Source organism: Erpetoichthys calabaricus, chromosome 2 (assembly GCF_900747795.2).
Source record: "Erpetoichthys calabaricus chromosome 2, fErpCal1.3, whole genome shotgun sequence".
In the NCBI taxonomy this organism is placed as follows: Eukaryota; Metazoa; Chordata; class Cladistia; order Polypteriformes; family Polypteridae; genus Erpetoichthys; species Erpetoichthys calabaricus.
Genome location: NC_041395.2, coordinates 163,939,588 through 163,959,145, shown reverse-complemented (window position 1 = coordinate 163,959,145; position 19,558 = coordinate 163,939,588). Strand labels below are relative to the sequence as shown.

The 19,558-nt window shown below is 37.5% G+C and overlaps 1 protein-coding gene across 8 annotated transcripts in view; it reads left to right on the top strand.

Annotated features, from left to right (window-relative positions):
• phc3 (polyhomeotic homolog 3 (Drosophila)) overlaps positions 1 to 19,558 on the top strand; it is a 95,060-nt gene that overhangs the window by 50,914 nt on the left and 24,588 nt on the right. For 7 of the 8 annotated variants that reach the window (XR_007934127.1, XR_007934126.1, XR_007934128.1 and 4 more), the window contains 6 exons: positions 5,887 to 6,701; positions 8,330 to 8,474; positions 12,361 to 12,611; positions 15,194 to 15,344; positions 16,450 to 16,569; positions 17,110 to 17,224. Coding sequence is in view for 5 of the 8 variants with exons in the window: in XM_051922879.1 (XP_051778839.1) it covers positions 5,887 to 6,701; positions 8,330 to 8,474; positions 12,361 to 12,611; positions 15,194 to 15,344; positions 16,450 to 16,569; positions 17,110 to 17,224 (1,597 nt within the window). In the remaining 3 variants the exon portion in view is untranslated. The remainder of the gene's footprint in view (positions 1 to 5,886; positions 6,702 to 8,329; positions 8,475 to 12,360; positions 12,612 to 15,193; positions 15,345 to 16,449; positions 16,570 to 17,109; positions 17,225 to 19,558) is intronic. The other variant, XM_028794723.2, reaches the window with a different exon arrangement.

Here is a 19,558-nt window from a genome sequence, read left to right as displayed (position 1 = left end):
TAGCTGCCTTGCAGTAGCTCATGATCTTCTTAGTTCAAAATCATTATATTTTACAGCCATAACTGATGCAATTTATATTATACTCTCTTATTTAAAATACTGCAAGAAAATCTGTCTGATCATGTGTGCTATGACGTGCTCCGGCATGCCTGAGCGCTCCTTCAAGACTATGGGTTGTTTCCATGACAATGCAACACTATATATACTGTACCTAGCAGCAGCAGTGAGTAACAGCTGCAGTCTTTCTAACTAATGTCAGTGTCAATGGATATTACATTAGAAATAAAACTCAGGGCCTTTGAACTTATTTTTATGTAATTTCTGAAATGCTGCGCCAATGTCTCAATAGCTGTGATATGTTTTATTACATCTGTGGTGAGTTCACTTTGAATGCACAGGAATTATACTTCAGGTGCAAAATTGGTGACTGGGACAAAGTATGGGCTCCTCATATATGTTGTGCATCTTGCGCTACCAGCTTGAGAGCTTGGCTGAAGGGAATATGTCCATACATGCCATGCCATGGACGGAGCAGAAGGATCATGTAACTGATTGTTACCTTTGCAAGACAAATGTCTCAGGATTTTCTTCCAAGAACAAGAGGCGGTGGAGTCCGTCTATGCTAGCAATTTAACATTTTAACGTCTCCAGAGGCATAGCTGGACACTGACACACAAAGCACATGACTTTCTGCCATGTTGCTAACGTTGTAATATCCTAGCAAAGGCCTATGCCTCTGGAGACGTTAAAATGTTAAATTTGTAATTAGAGTTTTCTTGAAAACCATATCTGATACAGAAATTATAAATACATTTTTGTGTTCAGCATGTAAAAATCTATCGTTTACAACCAAAACTGCTGAGGAAACAACATTTTTCATAAAATTTGTTGGCCAGTGAGGCTTATCAGTTTTCTCAAAGACACTTTACCATTCATTTCATAGTGTATGTAGATTGTATCTAAATATGAGTTAATATGGTATATACATGTCTAGCAATTGTAACCTCTACGCTTCACTAAGTTTATAGTAAAAATTTAACTACTGATTACATGTCAACCCCAAACTGTCTTCAGACCCCTTTCCACGGCGCCGAAAATGTCATCCACTAATAAAAGTGATTTTTACAAAAAAATGATCCAGACAAAAGATGCAACAAAAAAAATTTAATTAATACTTTATCTACAATCCCACAAAATCACCATACATAAACCGATTCCAAAAACCACCCACCCTCTCCCAACGTATACAGTAAACAAATGTCATAAAATCATATACCTCAAAAATATCCCACAACGTCCACTCAATTTAGTCTCTTTATCAGATTATCATATCTCCCAATATTTCAGTTTCTCAGACGTGCCAATCCCAGAATAAAAGATTTATTGCTCACACTGATTCTGCTCCCATCCACTGTCTAGTCCACTTCCCTCAGTGTATCAAGAATCTTCGAGGTGGCCACTCCCACAAGAAACAGTCTTTTTCCTGGCCTTAGATAGGTCACATCTTTCCCCTCCGCCATAAAGCTTGGGCTGTTTTTTGCCTTTTTTTTCCTGCCTTTTCACGCTCCTTTTCAATAGTGCGTCCATTTCCATGACACTCCTGGAAATCACAATGGCAGCCCATACCTCACAAAGGTCCTCCTTATCCAACCCACCCATCTTATGCTACAGTGTGCTCAGATGGAAACAGGATTCACATAGAGAGACAAAAGACAAACCAGAAACATAAATTTATGTGGCAGTGCTACACATGATATAACTTATCCTGATTACATTTGCACCAGCCATTAAAATGTTTATTCGGTGTTCCCATGTGTTAATTCATACAACATAACACAGCACACCACAGCTATAGTAGTATAGTTAGAATGGGAACAGGCTGCTCACAATGACCCAACAAGAAAAAATTGAATTAATGTGAAATACAGTACAATACAATACAATTTATTTTTATATAGCCCAAAATCACACAAGAAGTGCCGCAATGGGCTTTAACAGGCCCTGCCTCTTGACAGCCCCCCAGCCTTGACTCTCTAAGAAAACAAGGAAAAACTCCCAAAAAAACCCTTGTAGGGAAAAAATGGAAGAAATCTTGGGAAAGGCAGTTCAGAGAGAGACCCCTTTCCAGGTAGATTGGGCGTGCAGTGGGTATCAAAAAGAAGGGGGTCAATACAATACAATACACAGAACAGAGCAAATCCTCAATACAGTATAAAAAAAATAAAAAAATTACAAGTACGGAGTGGAATTTAACAGTAGATGATATCACATAATATGATTTGGATTTGTTTAGAGTCCTGGAGACCTCAGCCATCAAGATGCCATCCCCATTTTTCCGTTCCACAGCTGAAAAAGCACTGGGCCAGCCAATCTGATGAAAGGACCCATCTATCCAACGATTCCTGCGATCCTCCATCAGGGATGACTTTATCTTAGGCAGGCAAAACAACTTGGCAGGTGGGCCGTGGCACCAACTGCCACGTTTGAGTACCAAGAAGAGAAACAGAATAGGTGAGAGTTAGTAACAAATTATGACTATCATGTTACTTATGTTTTAGTGCTAATGACTAACAACAGAGATGCAGTCTGTACAGTTAATCAGCAGCTCTAGACAGGATATGCTAAACTGAAGTAGTGAGTCTTCAGCCAGGATTTGAAAGCTGAGACTGAAGGGGCACCTCTTATAGTAGCAGGCAGACCATTCCACAGTTTAGGGCCCCTGTAACTAAAAGCTTGACCTCCCACTGTTATTTTATGAATCCTTGGAATCATAAGCAGACCGGCATCTTGAGATCTTCATGTATGTTCTGGTTTCTAAGTCATGATAAGTTCAGACAAGTAAGCCAGACCTTGGCCATTTAATGTTTTATATGTTAAAAGGAGGATTTTGAAAACTGCCCTAAACGTAACCGGGAGCCAGTTTAAGAATTTAAGAACTGGAGTAATGCCACTCTTACATAAAAAAAAGTGTTTTAGTGTTTTAACATTATGCCAAATGTGTGACAGTCACATAAAGATAATGCAGATTGACACCTGCCATTGCTGCCACTCAGCTAATTTTTTAAAGACACAGGTGTCAGGGCTAACTAGCCTACTGCAGTTTACCTGTCTGATGCCACTTCTCCACACAATTGTTTTTTCTTTTCCACTGACTTAATTGTAGTTTGTGAAAAGAAAACACATTTTAAAATTACTTTTAAAAAAATTACTATTTTTAAAAATACATAATCATTTTATGCATAAGTTAGAAATTAATACTTAGCCAAGTTGAGTAGTGAGTAGCTGTTGTTGTTATCAAAAATATCTGCAGTAGCAAATTCTGTGTTGGTAATAACTGGTCATTATTTTTCCTTAAAAAATCTGACTTGTTATATGTTATGATTATGGAATTCAGGCGCTAATAATTTTACTTAAGTACAATATATAGGCTATTTTTGAAATGGCTTCTTAATTTTGTATTGTGCTTTGAAAAATACAGGCATTATTATAGCACTAGCAGTAAATATAAGTTCAAAAACAAGTACCTTTGTCAAGACTGCAGCAACCGTACAAGAGAGTAAATATCATGTCTGGAGGTTTCACATATTCTCATGCTTCACTGGGGGACCTCAGAGGAAAAGAGGTTGAGAACCTCTGATCTAAGCAATGCTAAAACTATAAAAGGGTAAATAAAATTGTAGGTTATGTTGTAAAAACTGTTGAATTTAAATCAAGAGATGTTATGCTCAGACCACATAATGCACTAGTGAGACCACATCTGGAGTATTGTGTACAGTTCTGATCACCACGCTAAAAAGTAGACACAGCAGTACTGTGCAAAGGAGAGTAAACAAGTGCATCCCAAGACTTAAGGACATGTCCTACTTTGACAGACTCTGAGAATTATATCTGTTTAGTCTCGCGCACAGGAAAATGTGTGGGGACCTAATCCAAGTTTTCAGAATTATCGAAGGGATTGACAAAGTAGGTCCTGCAGAATTCTTTCAATAGTAAACCAGCTACTCAAGCACAGCAGTGGAAATTGAGGGGTGGTATATTTAGGACTGACACCAGGAAACACTTCTTTACTTAAAGAGTTGTGGAAATGTGGAACAAACTGCTGAGACATGCAGTTGAAGCAGAAACCATGGCAACCTTTAAAAAGTATCTGGATGAGATATTGGCATATCTTGGCTGTTCAGCTAAACAAATGAATCTGCTAGACGGGATGTTCTCTTGCTTATCAAATTTCTTATATTCTTGTGTTGATTGTAAAAGCTTTCTGAAAATCAAGATAAACAATATCATGGAAAACTCCCTGATTGTTTTGTTGCTTCCTCATGGAATTCCAACATAATAGTTAAACATATCCTCCTTTGTCTAAACACAGGCTGACTGTTTAGTAATACACGTGTCCTTGCCATGTGTGGCTTAAACTTTTGTTTACAAACTGTATGCATTATTTGATCCAATATATACATCAAGCGTACATGCCTGTAGTTACTTGGATCAGTCCAATCATGCTTTTTATAAAAAGGAATAATATTTGCTAGGTTCCAGTTCTTAGGAATTTTCTTAGTGTGTGCTGATTTTTTGAGTAATACGCTCAAAAGGTTTATATACTGTACACACTCACCTTTCTGAGCACTTTAGGATAGATGTTACATATTTTTTTAGATTTCAACTTATTTAATCTAAGCAGTATTTCTCCCTCTACAGTTAACAATTCACTTGACAGTCCTGGTAATGGCTGGCAGCTTATCAACATCTTTACCTCAGTAAACCATAGAAAACAGCAAGTTAAGATCATTTGCTATGTTACAATCTGTATATTTCAAACTCACCCTTGCTATTTCTAATGCAGTTCACCTCCTTGGTGACTGCATTTAACTACTACCATACTGAAATAATCTCTTTGGGTCATCTGTATTCTTTTTCACAATATTTCCCTCCTAATGCCTTTTTAGCTTTCCTAATTTCATTATTCACTTGTGGCTGTCATGCTCTCATAAGTCCTACGGTCAGCACTGGAGTTATTTCGCTTGTGTACCTCATAGAATAGGTCTTTTTTTCCTTTTCAGCTTATTTTGTAGCTTGTTATCTGCCCACTGCAGAGTTTTGTTGAATTGCTTAGTGCTTCTTAATTTCAGAATGCTTATCGAGGCTTAATGTTAAAATTAACTGTCCTTTGCCACCTTGTTGTTTCAACTCTAGTCAGCAAGCAACCACCACTCAATTCATATAACTACTAGACAATTCATAATGACTGAAATATTTCAGTCAGTGCAGAAGGTGCTGGAAGCCAACATCAGTCATCAAGTAGGTAATGTTAAGAAAGTATAGTATAAAAGTTTTTCTTTCATAGTGTAATTGGTGTGAGGCAGGCCTTCATTCAGTATACAGATCAAAGCAATGCCATAGGCACACAGGTTGAGACATTTATGGAGGCTTAACATCACAAATGTCTATGAGCATCACATGCTAATGACAGAAAAACATAGGTTATCAGAATCTTTTATGGAGTGAACTGGGTCATTGGGATACCACTAGTGCGGAACATCCAGCTTTGGGATTGTATAGAATATGACTTAGTCTCAACCCCAAAAAACATTTTAGACAAACACATAGATAGTGGCCTTAGGGTTGTAGATACTGGCCTTGGAGTTTTTAATTCTATTGTATTCTAAATGGTGGCCATGATCTGATTTTTGGGCTGGAGTAAATGAATAATAATCATTTCCAATGTAATGGGTAGTTGTTCAGTTATATATTGGTTCAATGAAAGAATCTGGTGCTGGGAAACTTGACACTGTTTTGAACATAGTAATTCCCAACTTCATATACTTAATCTGTTACTCTTTAGTAAAAAGCTCCAAAATGCTTAACAGTTGTTCTTTTCACTTGCAGCTCCATACCCTTCCATACAACCTCAGGCGCTAATTAAACATCAACCACTCCCACTATATACGTCTCCACCAGCACAGAAGGGGAACCACCACCAGTTAATCATCCAGCAGTCATCTCTCCCCAACCGACAGGTACAACCAATGGCGATCCAAGTCTCAACCCAGGAGACTCCACCATCTTCTCAGCCTTGTGTGTCAGTGCAGACCCAAGTGTCAGGAGCATCTAGTCCAATGTCTGCCCAGTCCCAGAACTGCACAGTGGTGAGCACAACCCCTAGCCAGCCACAGCAGCAGACAGTTGTTGTTTCCCCTCAGCCTCCTCCCTCACCAACAAGTCCATCTCAAACCATCATTATCCAGCCTCAAACTATTGTCCAGGCCCAAACACAAGCCTTGATATCATCTCCTGTCCAGCAAGCTGGTCTCACCCAAGCCACTGTCCTTCCCTCCCTCCTCCCTCCAGTATCCTCTCCTGTGGTTCAGAGTTCCACCTTACCTCAGACCCCTTTGCTGTCTCAAACGTCCATCTCTCAATCTCCGCAACTGCCCTTGCCCCCTCAAACTGCTCCTCCCAGTACTTCCCTGACACAGCTGACTCACACACCAACTGCCACACTCCAGCCTCTCCCATTGCAGTCTGTCCAGGCACTTGCAGTGCAGTCGGAGATTTTGACGCCAGGTCACATGCTGGTGTCGCAGGAGGAGTTGCCTGCAGCAGAAGCCTTGGTGCAGATGCCCTTCCAGTCTTTATCTCCTCCACAGACGGTTGCAGTCAACCTTCAAGTACAGTCATCTGCCCAAATGGAAGCTCCAGTGGTAAGACCTGTTAAGATGTTTTTTTCTGCAAAAGCATTTTTGAGAGTGCTGTGATGTGTATTAAAGTGCTATTGGGAGTGAGAGACCTAAATTTAGTCTTTTAGGAAAATTTCAGTATGTGGAATTATTCAAAAGGATAGTCATTCTACAAAATGTTTTTAAAAGTATAAACTACAACACGCAGTGTTGTTAGAGTTAGCCGCCTAGGCATATATTGAACATTGCTCTCTGCAGTAAAATAGATTTTAGGGATGTAACTGTGATGTGGTCTGTCCTGTGACCGTGTCAATCAATCAATCATAACATAAAATTCTCAATCCCACTTAATCCTGTAAGAGAGGAACAAGCCCTCAATGGTGAGGGGGCCCACTTACATGCTCATTAGCCAGTTTAAAATTTCCAATTAATTAGCGTGCACATCTTTGACATGTGGTAGCATAACACAGATAAGGCCATAATACAGGTGTCAAACGTAGGATACTGGACTAGTAAAGCAGAGCCACACTTCTTCTCTGAATCAGGTAATCCTTAATTTATATCATATTCTTGATTCAGCACACCATCACTAGGCATCTCTTCAAAGCAAACAAGAGTATCATACAAAGTAATAACATAAAGTACTTAACACATGTTAATTTACAATGAAACAAAGTATGAAGAGGTTACATAAGCAAAATGGGAGAGATTAATGTGATGAGATGACAGTAAATCAGAATCTCAATCAGTGTTCCTGGTACAGAGCTGTCAAATTAGGGCATGTAGTCACCAGTATACAATGGCACAATGATTAGATTGTGCCATATAGCTGCAGAGTCTTTGAACATTTGCAGTGCTATGCTTTCCTCCCACATCCCAAGGATGTGCATGTTCATAATCTTTAGATTTTTCCAATGTGAGTGGATTTTGGTGTCCATGTGAGTGTTCCCTGTCCTGACTAGTTTAGCTTGGTGCCTGTGTTGTGTTTAATAGATGGACGAACTGAGTTGTAGACATAGCCTATTTAAATGAAAGAGAGAAAAGGAAAGATATGAGTGTGACATATTCATGGAGCTCCATGGGCAGAGAGTAAGAATCATAAAGCTAAATGAGTTTCAAAGCAATGTGAGTACTCTAAGTGAATTTTCACATGTGCACTTATCCTTGGTTGGGACTGGACAAAGGTGCATAATTCAATCCCTCAGATTTGGTTAGGGATGGGTTACCATTGTATTTTAAATACTGTATTTTTAAAATCTTGTCTTTGAGATTAAATGGTTTAAAAGGGCAATAAAAGTATTTTTTTAAATATAGAGTAAGGTGTCAGTCTCTCTGTTGAACTTCAAAATTGTGTGGTAAGTTTACCCTCAGCCTTTTGATGCTAGCACTCATTCCGTTATTCATAAAAATGATTACTTGTTGCTTCAAACTTGCTGACATCAAATGTCTCCCATTTACTGAAAAGACTGAGTAAGGGTTTAGACTACTTGGAGATTGTGTGTTGGACATTTACTTGAGTACCTCTTTTCTCCTTGAAAATAGATTAGGGTGAAATAGAGAGACTGACACGGTCACATAATCTGTTTGCTTCTCTAATCTGCTTTCTCTCTCTCTTCAATTAATCATTGGTTTTGGGACTTTGTGACAAACAGGTCTACCAGATTGAAAGTATTTGTCAAGATGAGCTAAGAGAGGACAGAATTGGCAACAGAACTCCTACACCCCCTGCCCTTTCACCCCTAGCTGCCCCAGTTGAGCTCAATGAGGAAATGTCTGAGCGGCCTGAAAATGACACAGGTAAGACATTACAGATGATTGATCTTCTGTTCAAAACCACTTATGAAAGATAAGATTTTATTATCGATGTAATTGGTGCCTTAACAAAAATGAAAGAATTTTGAATGATAAAATGACTGTGTTGGCCAACATCTGTTAATGTAACCATATAGAGGTTGCTAGGAATGAAGCCTCTGTCTGGGACCTAATTGCAGACTCTCTGGGTATGCATACTTACTATAATTACAGTATCGACAGCCATTTTAAATATATTTACACTCTAGCATATAAGCTATAAAAAATGATTTATTTGGCTCATTTCACAATTAATCAGATTACCATATGAAATAATTTTTAGACCCTGTGACATTCATCTACACATAAAACTATAGTTTGTAAAAAAAAAAAAATCTTAGATCTCTTGGATCTCAGACAGAGGTAAACAATAGGGGTGCTCTTGATAACCCAGTTAATGTCAAGGAGATAAATAAAGAGTCGATATTGATGAACATAATAAAAAATAGAAAGGCAAGTGCCTTGAAAACTGTAACCTACTTCCCCTCTGTTCTTCCTATATTTTCACATGTTAGTTGCCTCTGTTTGGAAGCAACTTCCTAATTATTGGATGGTGGTGTCAACCCTGTGGAACACTGGATTGGCTGGATTGACCATTTGGCAAACATAATTTTATAGGCATCACTGCTAATTAGGTTTCCTGCCACATGGGGAATTTCCATGTTTTTGGTATTGTGGTGCTGCCTACAAGAAATGAAGGTGTAATAATGAACTTTTAAAATGAAGCAGCCATTAGGTGTTATCTAGAAGAAGCAAAATGTACACTGTTTTCTTCTGTGTTCTTCCACCCTTGCTTATGAGATCTCCACTCGAGCTACCATTTGATTCATCATCTTCTTTGCTCGAAGGTCATTTTAGGGACATATTGGTGGGAGGAGCTAGAGTATTTTGCATGGTCAGCTACATTGTTGTTGGTATAATGTTCTGCCCCCTCTTATGTTCCTCTGTTTTGGTTCCTTGTCAAATCAGTGCTATACTCATACTCCTGATAAGTGCCAAAGTGAAAGCACAACCTCCAACCATGCATTCATTTGCAAATCTACTTGAACCAGTTACTCTCCAATCTTTCTCCACATTTCCCGGTAGAATGGACAGTATTTGGGATTATATACAAACAAAATTTGTGTTTATTTGTGTTAAAAAGCCCACTTAAATTCACTGACGCCTCAAAGATCCTGCATCCTTGGTGCAAATCCCATACTCTTCTCTGGGCGAAGATAACATACTTGATATTTTTTCCTCTAGCTTTTCCTTTTCTCCCCTTCCACAGCCCAAAGATACTTGTGTTAGGCTCATTAGCAATTATAAAATGGCCCAGCAGGCATGTGTGGCTGTACATGGGAATGTGCCTTGTAATGGGAAGCATTCTGCTGCTGAATGGAGTACTTAAATACACACTCTTAACACCATAAAGGTTTTCTTTGAGTATGCAAAATATTGAACAGGAAATAGCATGCCACCATCTTAAATACCCTTTCAGCAATGACATTACAAATCATGAGATCAGGGTCACATGATCCAAAATGGCAGATCAAGCCACAACCAAAAAATGGCATGATGAAATTAAACAGAACAATCAAATTATGTAGCACCTTAACAATGAAAAATTATTGTACAACAAATGCAAAAATGAAATCTGCACAGTTCAAAATCTCAGAATCATGACATTATGTGTGAAGGGGTTTTTCTGCAGTGCGGACAGTCCAGTTTTCCTCTCAGATGCTAAAGAAGTGCATGTTCATTTAACTGGTTATTCCAAATTTGCTCCCGGTGAGTGAGTGTGTATGTCAATGAGTGTGTGCCCTGAGATGGACTTAATTCCCATACACCATGGTTGGTTCCTGCTTTGCACCCAGCACTCATGGGAAAAAGCTGTACCTTGCTAAACATGATTAAGTGGAAGAGAAAGCTTCAATGGTTTACACTGCAGCAACATGGCTCTGTGGGGCTCAGACTTCCTTTACAACTTACTCACTGTCTCAGTAGAGTTTGCGTAAAACAGTTTCATCCAACAACCTAAAGACGTACAGGTTAGATTAATTGGTAAATATTATTTGATTCTGTATTGGTGTGTGTGTGTTTGTTCCCAATGATGGACAGCTTTTCCCATCCAAATGTCATTGCTGCCTTGTTCCTATTGCTGATAGGATCAGGTTCTGGCATCTCATCTGTAATAGAAAAGGTAGTTCATAAAATGGATGGTTTAAATATTCAGACAATATATAATCTAAGGAAAATAGTGCACAAATGGTATTATGTAAAGTGCATGTATGGTGTAAGAATAACACATTTTAAGGTTTATATGTGAGACACCATTGCTTCATAGAAAGTTTAATTTGTTAACTAAAAACTGGTAGTCTTCCTCTGAAAGAATGTAATGGTTCAGAGAACTGCCAAATAATGCTCCATCTGATAGAAAATATGAAAAAAACGAATGGACAGTCACAGTGAAATCACTGGTAGGGAATTTTGATTGCGGATTGTTTTCAAACTGTTTCCTACTCTCATTGTCAGCTTCCTCTACAACAGAAATATCTCCTCTTACCATTTTGCATTCTTATAGAGCTCTTCCTTCTTTTTTATTTATAGGTAACATCATTTTTTTGAACACAGAACAATTCAAAGAACCTTTCTGCTTTGTTTCCTGCTAAAAGTATTTTTTTTTATTTATTTGATATTTAAAATTGAATTTGCAGAAAACTCAGCGTTTCCCTTGGCAAAACAATTTTGCAAAACAGTGTTTCACTTCCAGTGATATTTGTGTCATTTACAAAAGAAGAAATTTGTTTAATTCCTGTCTAGAAGCATTTGGATGCATTTACTTCGCATGCCTGTCATCTATTATTTAAATAAGTATCTCTAGTGGGAAAAAAAAAAAAATCACCTGACTTCTTTCTTATCATGTCTAGACTTTTGATGAGCTTTCAGGTATGTGTTATGCTTGTACTAGTAAAAGGATGCCCACTTTGCCAATAATAATGATAGTCTTGGCAATTGCAACCCTAAAGATGCATCTGAGACAAACAAAACTCAAAGCTCTGTTGCATATGAAGCATGCACATCCTCAACTTACACTGCAGGAATCAAGAAACAGGAAATGGCAGTTGCTAGGTAACAGCTGGTGAAGCAGATTTTTGTGTAGAGAGTTTTCCTCTAGAAAAAAAAAACAGTAATGTGCAGGACTGTGCATTTTCATGTCTCTTTGTGTAGGAAATATGAAGCATGTCACATTTAAAAATGTGCTCTGTCTTCTTTGTGATGTAGACAAGAGCCGTAAAATATAATTTATTTGACTGATGTGCTGAGATTTCAGGATTACCTGAATTCTGCGGCTACAAAAAGCAAAAGTAAACATGTTAGTGTGTGCAAGGCAATAGGAAGCAAAATAGCTTTTAGTGAGTTTTGTATTTTGTAATTGCGCAATTGCTTACAAATGAATTCTGCTGTCACTTTTGCAAAACTGTATGTGTTTCTCTCATCACTAAGTTGTTCATTTGTTAAGTAGTTCTCCTCCATTGATCTTTGCCACCTCTTCCAGAGTGTAATCATACCGTATACACATTTGTTTTGCCTGACACTCACATTAAATAAATAGCTTTGGTGAAATAATGCATAATTCACATCCGTGTGCAATTTAAATTTTATGAGGAAAGCTTCAGGCTTACAATGTTTCAGTAACATACTTTCTGTTCCACCATATGGAATAGCAGGTGAAGAGAATGGCATAGGCAGTGGGATGTATCCTAACTATCAGATTAACCAACAGATTCTTCCTGCCCTACTACAGTTCCAAATGAATAATTACTTTTGTCTTCATTGTCTGTTTGCTAAGATCCCCTGGATCTACAGTGCGTGACCACCTGTGGCAATGCCTCTGTTATCAGATCGGCAGCAGATCCCTCTTACGTAAGCAGTTCACCTCCTTGTCTTCAGCCTGCACCGGTCCACACTAGCTGCAAGCCCACATCGGCAAGTCTGTCCAGTGGGTCTGAGAACAGGCCCCCACAGGCAATCGTCAAACCCCAAATCCTCACTCACCTTATTGAGGGCTTTGTCATCCAGGAGGGCCTGGAGCCATTCCCGGTAAGTAGCTGTCAGACAGTAAGCTCTTAACATAAGTCTGCATTCTTTATTAGTGTATAATCAGCCTTTGGCGTTATTGCTTTGTCAGGTTGAACTACTGGAAGTGATAAAAGGTGCAAAAAAAAATCCAGTTGGTGTTTTCATGTACAAGTAACCCAGTGCTTCACATACTTAGATGTTTGTCTTTTATGGATCAAGCCAATTGTGCTCCACTAGATTGTCTGATCCTTGAAAAGTGTACTTCCTGGAGCCCTATGCTTAATCACCTTTGCTTCTTTGCCACTTGCACAGCTTTGTAAAACTGAGCACTTTTCATTCTCTGCAGATATTTTCTTTTTCACTAGCTGGTTGATTTACATTGGCCTGGTCTTAGTGTGTACAGGTAAAAGTGTACAGTATACTCTGTGATAAACTGATATCCCACAATAGGTTGCTTCCTACTTGACTGCTAGTGTAGGTTTTCAATTCCCTTAGGAACCTGGCTTGAAATAAGCAGAACTAGACGATGAACAGAAATATGAATGTTACAGCTTTATTTGGTCATCCATCCATTTGCTAAACCTGCTTAAACACATTTTTGGTCAAAGGGAGCCAGTAATGTGGTGCCAGCCAGCAACTAATCCTGGTTGAGGTGTTAGTCCATCAGAGGGCACACTCAAGCACACCTTCACTATTCATGACAGACTGGTTAACCTGAATTTTCATTATGTTTTAATTCCCTTTGGGACAGGAGTTCATTTAAATCTCCAGATTGTTCCACCAAACCTTCAGTTTTCATATCCCTTCTTATATGGTTACATTTGCTAGAAATCCTATTATTAATCTATATATTAACAGTATTATATTGTTACTGACTTTTCTCAGTCAAGCATTACCAGCATTTTAGTTTTTTTTTCTTTTTTTGCCATATGCATTGTAGGGTAATAGTAAGCACTAGCTTCAAATCCTGTCCCATTCATGATTTATGTGCAGTAGGCACCTTCTTCATGTGTTTTCATAGTTTTAGTTGTCCTCAGCAAGGTAAGAAAATGGATGGATGTACATTGGATATATTCCAATTTTATGTTAAATGTATTATTTTGGTATCAAAGGTTATCTATCTATCTATCTATCTATCTATCTATCTATCTATCTATCTATCTATCTATCTATCTATCTATCTATCTATCTATCTATCTATCTATCTATCTATCTATCTATCTATCTATCTATCTATCTATCTATCTATCTATCTATCTATCTATTACAAAATGATTTCACTCACATTTCTCTCTTCTATATACTTTTCATTTTGCCTTTTTTATTCCTTAAGAAACATTTGTGAAGTAGAACATTTTTGTCTATGCATATCATCAAAGTCTGAAATTGTTGTGTTGTTAGTTCTGGCCTTTACGTCCATTTGTCTATAACTAGGCACCTTTCCTGTTTCGGTTTCCAGTGTAAAAAGTTAGGGACATTGAACCACAATGGTTGATGCTGCTGCTTCATGGGTTCAGTATCCTGGCTTTGAATCCTGTGTTCAGTGGAGTTTGCACATTCTCCCTGTTTTATGTGGGTTTTTCTCTGGGTACTCCAGTTTTCTTCCCACATCCCCAAAAATTTTAAGGTTAAGTTAACTGATAATTCTGAATTGACCCTTTGGGTGTGTGCATGGTGAGCCTTGTGATACACTGGCACCCCCTGTGATTTTGAATTGGTTTTGACAGGTATTTATAAAATTTTAAAATGCAAGACTCATTCAAATAGGCAGTATGACATAGTGGCTAAAATGTTGGATGAGTCACTCAACCTGCCAGTTTTCACTGTCAGGAACATAATCATTTTTCATTTTCATTTTTATTTGATCATAGTTTTATAATTTTACCATCCTGGTGATGATGTCATCTTTGATGCCATTTTGTAAAATTGCTTTAACATTTTTGTAAAATTTTCTTGTATGCCTCCATTTTGTATTTTTGTTTATGTGGACACCATTTTATGTGGCTGGTTGGTTGATATAATGCTACAGTACATGGTTACTATGCATTTGATGCATTTAACAGGTTACCTGTATATCGCATTTGTCCTATTTTATAAGATAGTGACACTGTTAAAGTAGTGTCCAGAAGTGGCTGAATTTTGTTGGAAAATAAAGAAAAAATTGGGATTTTAGGAAAAAAATCTTTTGTTTTTGAGCCACATTCTGGTTTAGTTTAGTTTTGTTTTTATTATGAGTCTCTTGAACTTGATGACTTACTTGACTAGATAGATAGATAGACTACTCTTATGATTTATGGTATACTGAATTTAACTACAATATAACTTTCCTTCTGTAATGCCTTTTGATTTTTTTAACATTTTCTCTTCAGCAGGACTTTTATTGAAAAATAAAATGGCTTATGGCATTCAGATTTTAGGTGAATGGTTGTACTTTATGTTTGTAATTTTCTGATCACTTTGGATAAAATCAGCACCTAAATATCTAATGAACAAGTCTTAAGGTTCAACCCATTCATTTCTGTATTTTAACTTCTTTATTCTATTAGCCTGGTAGCTTTCCTTTGATGTCCCGCTCTAACTTTTACTTTTATTTATCATGACAGGTAAGTCGTTCTTCCTTACTGATTGAAAATCAAGCCAAGGTATCGAAAGAACAGGGAATCAAGCAGACCAGTGTTGAGCCACCTGCCTTGATAGAGATGGAGCAGCCTGAAAATTCCACTGACAGCGAAGTGGATGACATGATTACTGAGGGTCTGTACCAGTTTAAACTTATAAATGAATGAACTACAATAAGAACTTGTTTAAATTTTTAGTCTCATGTGACACAGTGATAGTGGTGATAGGGTGTCAGCATTGCTGGCTAATAGCACTAGATTCACAAGTTCATTTTGAAGCTCAAATGTTAAGTGCAAATTCTCCTCACGTTTATGTGAGTGTACAGAATACTGAGGAGCTGTATGAAAAACTGGAGAAAAAAGAGGGATAGAGAATGATTTTTAGAATAGCAAAGAGTAGGAACAAGGCTGGAAAAGATTTTAGTCAGATAAAGTAGATGAGAGATGAGCAAGGAGTAGTCTTAAATGAGCATGATGGGATTAAGAATAGATGGAAGAGTTACTCTGAAAAGCTACTGAATGAAGAAAATCCAAGGGTAGTATTTGAGAATGGAGTCACAAAAAAGGGCTAGTATAAAAAACAAAGAGGGAGGAAGTAAAGAAGGCACTGAAAAGACTGAAAAATGGAAAGGCACACACAATGAAAATTTAGGAAAGAGTTATAGAGAGTAGGAGAGGAGCAATTTGGTTTTATGTCAGGGAGAGGAAAAACTGATGTAGTCTTTGCATCGAGACAGCTCATAGATAAGTATTGAGAAATGAAAAAAGGTTTACATGTGATATTGATTTAGAAAAGGAACTTTTGATAGAGTAACACATCAAGAGGCCTGGAGGTGCATGAGAGAGAAAGTAGTACCAGAGAAGTATATGAGGATTGTCCAGGATATGTATGTATGTATTAACTCGGGTTAAAAATCAGTCATTGGGGTAACAGACAACATCCTACTTAGATTATGTCTGCACCAGGAATCTTCTTTTAGTTCTTACCTCTTTGATCTGGTCATGGATGTGTTGAGTCATGGGAGAAAAGACAAACCCCCCTGGTGCCTGCTTTTTGTTGATAACATTGTGTTGTGTAGCACCAGAAAAGAGAAAATGGAGAGGAAGTTGGAAGAATGAAGGAAGAGTTTTAAAGATGAATAGGAAGATGGCAAAATATATGAGGTTTAATGATGAACAGTATTCAGATGTTAGCTAGCTCAGAGAGCTGTTGAAAATATTGGATAAATTTAAATATCTAGGATCAGTGGTGGATGGAAAACTCGATGCAGAGATAACCCATAGAGTGCGATTTGAATGGAACATTTGGAAGAAGATATCAGGAGTATTGTGTGAGCGAAGAATTAAGGTGAAGGTTAAAGGTAAGGTTTTAAACGCAATGGTAAGATCAGCAATGATGTATGGAGCTGAGACATGAGGAGAGACAATGAATATGTGGGAAAAAGAGTGATGTGAATGGAAATACAGAGGAAGAGGCCATAGGTAAGGTGGGTGGTTAAAGTAAAAGAAGATCAGAAGGAAAAGGCCTTGACTGACAAGGAGGTGCAGGACTGAGCTGTTTGGAGAAACTAATTTTTTGTAGCTTTTTTTTTTGAAGCATAAGAGCACATAGGCCTGCAGAGTAAGCAATATATTAATTATTATTTATTTTTAACCCTCTGGACATGTTTTTCCCTAACTGCATTATTAAGTTTTCACACCCTTAATAACAGTGCTAATCTTTCTCTCATTTGTACCTATCCCAAGTAGATTTCACATTTGGGCTGTTACCTAGTTAAGGGTGAATCTTAACATTTAAGAGCTAGAGTGGAAAACCTATTTGCTAATACAAGTATATGATCTGGGAGTCAGAGATGAGCATTGAGAATGAAAAGTAACTGTTTTGTGCCTGTTTTTATTAGAGGGAATTGAGGATGCTGTGATGAAGCTCCTGAAATGCGAGTTCTGTGGGAAGATGGGCTATGCTCACAAATTCTTGAGATCAAAACGTTTCTGCTCTATGTCCTGTGCCAAAAGGTATAGTGTTTATTTGTGCTTAGAATTCCTGATTGCTCATCCCTGTTATCATATAAAGGATCTTCTGGCCTTTTTACTTCATGCACAGAGTTAGGAGAACTGTTTATTAGCTTATGGAGGCGTGTTACTACGCTTCATCTTACTAGAAATAAAGAAAAGCAAATAAGCAGCCTGAAAGTTAATACACTTGGGAATGAAGCCAGTAAGTTTGTTTTCACAGAGATTAGTTGTATCGGCAGAACTATGTTAAGCAGGATCAAGTTAGCATTCAAAAATGCCTTAATTTTGGAGTAGGGGAGTAAGATTCAAACATCACTGAAAAAGTAATTACATTTTGGAAGGTTTTTCAGTTTTCAAGTTTACAGTGTACATTTCTTTTTTATGCTTTGTTAAGTTCAGAATTGCAGTAGAATACATGGTATAGTTTTAAAGTTTTATGTTGAATTCATCTAGTAGTCACATTTTTATTCCCCTTCCCCTCCAAATGAAGCAAAAATTAACAAAAAATATAAGCAATTAAAAATAGTTGAAGCCTTCAGGAAATTTAATTTGGTTGAATAGTAGTAGTATACTGTATGCATTTTAAATGCATATCAGCATAATGTTAAAATGTTCTGCTGAATTATCTGTGAAGAACAGTTTGTCAGGTAAGGACACCAAATAGAAGCGATAGAAATCAAGCAGCACAAGGCACGGAAAATGATGATGCTAAAGTTTTCCTTCTGTTACCTACGACTGAATTGTAGCCAGAGTACTGTACATACAATACACTCTTTTTACATTTAAGCAACAACTGTTTTTTTTTTAAAATATTGCATATGTCAGACACATACCAAACACAAAGCCATAAATCAGTGTGAAAAATCAAACAAAAGTATAATAACATCTTGTATGATAAAGACTTGACTGCAACAGAGGAGTAGAAAAATACCTCAGTATAAAAGTAACTTTGGTTTCAGAGTTTTTCAAGGATCAAGGATTTTTTATCGAAATCCATATGTTGAAACGAAATTCAGTGCTCAGGTCCTGGCAATTAAACAGTGCACATGACAACCCCATAAAAACGTCATAATAAAAAGTACCTCTTAAGTAGCCTTTTAACCCTATATATTTCGTAATAAAGGTATCACAGATAAACACGGTAAAATAGAATGAAATAACATTAATACATAAAATAAAGTAAGATAACTATAGCCAGAAGAAATATTGTTGCAGTATGCCCTGTAATTAGCAGCAAGTAAAAAAAAGGTATCAATAAATAGTTTAGTACATAAAGACTACTGAAACAAAATGCAAAGTGTAGTTTAATTCACATACAGTCAGATTTAATGATGTTGCATTCATACTGATAAAATCTTACTGTGAGTTCTGACTAGATATACCATTCTTGAGCAGTCTAACAACAAACAGACAAGATGATTCATTCAAAATATGCAAAACGGTCCAGTAGATCATACTGTGGCTTCAAACTAGAATGAGTCTTTCTCAACATGTGTTATAATAATAATAATGATAATTATTTACACTTATATAGTGCTTTTCTCACTTCTCAAAGTGCTTACATAGTGAGTGGGGGGCCACTTCGACCACCACTAATGTGTAGCATACACCTAGAAAATGTGACGGCAGACATTTTTGTGCCATTATGTTCACCATACATTAGCTATTAGGTGGTGAAGCGGTGAGAGAGATAACCAGTTAGAGACTGGGATGATTAGGGGGCCGGAATGACTAGGCCATGGAGGGCAATTTAGCCAAGACATTGGGATACACCTTGCTCTTTACAAAGGATACCCAGGGATCTTTCATGACCACAGAGAGTCAGGACGTCGGTTTTACATCTCATCTGAAGGATGGTGCCATTTTTATAGCACAGTATTCCCATCACTGCACTGGGGCATTGGGAAGCACACACAAACCACAGGGTAAGTGTCCTCTGCTGACCTCACCAACAGTTTTTCATGCAGCAGCCCAGTCATTTTCCTAGGTCACCCATCCAAGTATTCCCTGGGCCTGAACATGCATAGCTTCAGGTGGATAACCTTTTCTGACGTGCATGTGGTATGGCTGCTGGTTGTAAAGCCAAGCTCTATTGGTAGGAGAGGCTTTTTGTAGAAAGACTGTTACAATGCTTATCAGACTTCAAAGAATACTAAAACATAGATACATTCAGTAAAATTAATAGCAATGATAAACTAAAATATATCCATCCATTTTTTAGCCTACATCTTCAGCTCAGAATCATGGGTTACTAGAGCCTGTCTTTGCAGCAATGACAGGAAACATCTTTATGTATACACCTGTGCCCATTATATTAATTTGTCTTTAACTGGG